This window comes from Entamoeba nuttalli (genome assembly GCF_000257125.1).
Source record: "Entamoeba nuttalli P19 unplaced genomic scaffold asmbl_4168, whole genome shotgun sequence".
NCBI lineage: Eukaryota > Evosea > Mastigamoebida > Endamoebidae > Entamoeba > Entamoeba nuttalli.
The window spans coordinates 1-3,075 of record NW_008576604.1 but is presented as its reverse complement, the minus strand read 5'-3'; the positions used below and the strand labels follow the sequence as shown (position 1 = coordinate 3,075).

Here is a 3,075-nt window from a genome sequence, read left to right as displayed (position 1 = left end):
TTTTTTTCAATAATAGTATAACATAATGTACTATTGTTGAATTCTTTATTGTCTTTTACCAGTTAAATAAGATGGTGTTAGTATGAAGATCAACTCAAATGAATTAGAATAAAAAAACAACAGATAAATTATTCAATAAAATAACTCTTTATGAAGAAAAAGAAGAATAACATAAAAATAAATTGTTGTTTTTAAATTTGTTTTTTAAAAAATATGGAAAATTTTAACTCAAAAATTTTGTATATACACAATATGAGTGAAGAAAACCAACAACAACCAGAAACACAACAAGTGAATCAAACAAGTGAAAAACAAGAAGAAAATGTTGAATTAATTGATATTATTAAAATTACTGATCAAAAACAAAAATGTGAGGAAATTGAAATGAACCAAAAAGAAATGTTTGTTTTTATTAAATAAAATGAAAAGACAATCACAAAATAGTCAAAGTATTATCAAAGATCAATTACAACATGTAGCTCATATTCAACAATTAATTAATGAAAAATCAAAGGATTTTGATAAAACTATTGACCAGTCTATTGCAATAGTCAAAGATACTAGAAATGACCTTCTTGTTATTCAAGCAAAACTTCAGTTTGATTCTTATTTCTATCTAACAATTAAATAAATACTAACTTTTAGAAATATGAGGTTAATGCTAAGATTACCAAATAAATAATACAATTGATTTTCATTTATTTATTAGTTTATTATTCATTAATCAATTACTGTACATCGAATCCATAAAATATCACCAAATGGGATATGATCAACAGTAAATAACCGACATTGAATAACCCATGTTCCACATTGTTTAATCATAAATTCATAAGAAACTTGAATAATATTACTACGTATAATTTGTGGAATTATAAAAGTACTTTTAGTTGGAATTAGTGTATTTCCTTTCCATTGACCAATGTAACATCCTTTAGGCCATTGTTGATTTCCACTATTTTGAACCATCCATATTTTTATATGTTTTTCATTTTTATGAATAATTTGTAAAGATTTAAATGTTACATCTCTGATAAATTCCATCTGATATCCAACTTCCTTCTTAATATAATCAGTTTCTTCTTTTATTTGACATTTCTTAATAAACATTTGAGTAATTAATTTACATTGATTTTTAAATTCTTCATCTTTTAATATTGTATTTAATTCTTTCCAACACATAAGTGATTGAGATAAATGAGGTAATATAAGAATTTCAATGATATTCGTTATTCCTTCTTTTGTAGAAATCATTCCATTTTCATTCTCAAAAATATGTAGACTCACAACTCCACTTCCTTCTTGATAAAATCTATTCCAATCATTTTGATTGGTAATAACTGATGGTCCATTTAAACCACAATAAAATAAAACTCTTTCTTTTGGAAGTTGTCTAAAAATTGTACGTAATTTCTTATCAAAAGATTTCAAATGGAACATTTTTTGATCAACAACAATTCTATGATGTTCAACACCACAACAATCAACTTCAACAAGAAATTGTTTTTGCATAATTAATTGTATCTCATAATTAATAACTTCTTTATAAATCATTTTATTAACTAAACTTATCAAAATCAAACAAAAAGTTATTTCTATTCAACTTAATTAAAGTTCCTCTTTGATTGTTTCATCACAAGGACAATGATATTTGTTTTGATTACATTCAATATGATTATCAATCAATCCAATGCAATACCTTCCTAATTTCTTATTGCACATTAAGTGATATTCTTCTTTCTCAACTTCATTAATAAAGTTATAACTCTCCTTAAAACTATATAAATCAACACATCGTTCAATAGAATTCATTAAAATAATATTTGTTGTATTCCATTGATTAACTCTACCAAATTGAATATTGAATATTGGATTAAATTGATAATTGTTATCAACAATAATAGTTGATTTACCTTTGATAGAAAGAGAATAACAAAAATCATGTGAATTGGTATTTAAACATTCTTTTGATAATTTCTTACCTGAAACAGTAATTGTAGTATTCTTTCCAATATTCAGTAATGAATCTCCACTTAATTCAAAGGAATTAGATGATAGTATTGTTGATTCTCCAGTATTTAATGTTGTGTTATATAACAAAAATATACTTGATGCATTAACAATACTATTATTTCCTATTTCAATGACAGCCTTTGAATATGATGAGATGTATTTCTTAACATTAATATAAACATTATTCTTAATATCTAAGTGAGGTGTTTGAAATACATAAATGTTATTAGTTATTAATTTAACGTTATCTTCAATAGAAATAATAGAAGTACCATAAACATAAAGATTCTGACATTCAAATAAACTCAATGAACCAATATGAATTTGTCCATTATTAAATACATTAACAAAATATCCATTAATTTGAATAATACATTCTTTTTCTATTGTAAGTATAGTATTATCATATAATTCAATTTGATTGTTAACAACTAAATGACTTCCTTCTTTAAAAAGAATTGATGAATTTTCATATCCTATTAGACTGTCAAAAATAAGTACTTCACTCTCATTTCCATTAATAAATAAACCATTTGATTTTAACATAACTCTTCCTTGTTTAACATTAAAATATCCATTATTGTTAATTTCAAGTGTAGAATTCTCTTCAATAATAACATTTCCTTGAACTTCTAATGTTCCTTTAACAATAACTTTACTTTGTTTAATTTCTATTTGTGGAATTTCTACTATACTATCTCTTTCAATAATCATTTCATTTCTAATAATACTATTTCTCATTAAAATAACATGAACACCACGTTCTACAAGTATCTTTTGTTGAATATTACTATCTTCATCTATTGTAATTGTACAATTCTTTGATATGTTGATTTGATTAATATCTTTCATTAACTTATCACATTCTTTAGTAATATAAAAATCTTTATTAATCTCTAATACTTGACAATTCTCTCTATTTAACTTTTCATTACAATGATTTGAAATTGATTGACATAAAATCTCATTAGCATTAACAATACCTCTTATCCAAAAGAATGAAAAGATGATGAAAATCATTTCTTTAACTTAAATCTTTTAAGTTCATCTCAACTTATTACG

General features: G+C 23.4%; 3 protein-coding genes across 3 annotated transcripts; 1 reads left to right on the top strand and 2 right to left on the bottom strand.

Moving 5' to 3' along the window:
• Positions 1–252: 252 nt before the first annotated feature.
• On the top strand, positions 253–631 carry ENU1_095690 (hypothetical protein; the record flags this gene model as incomplete). Its single annotated transcript, XM_008859157.1, has 2 exons — positions 253–401; positions 445–631. 2 exons carry the CDS (start codon positions 253–255, stop codon positions 629–631), a joined length of 336 nt encoding a protein of 111 aa, XP_008857379.1.
• Positions 632–720: 89 nt separating this feature from the next.
• Positions 721–1,512, bottom strand: ENU1_095680 (hypothetical protein; the record flags this gene model as incomplete). Its single annotated transcript, XM_008859156.1, has 1 exon — positions 721–1,512. One exon carries the CDS (start codon positions 1,510–1,512, stop codon positions 721–723), a length of 792 nt encoding a protein of 263 aa, XP_008857378.1.
• Positions 1,513–1,608: 96 nt separating this feature from the next.
• ENU1_095670 (hypothetical protein) lies at positions 1,609–2,865 on the bottom strand (the record flags this gene model as incomplete). Its single annotated transcript, XM_008859155.1, has 1 exon — positions 1,609–2,865. One exon carries the CDS (start codon positions 2,863–2,865, stop codon positions 1,609–1,611), a length of 1,257 nt encoding a protein of 418 aa, XP_008857377.1.
• Between the last annotated feature and the right edge of the window lie 210 nt (positions 2,866–3,075).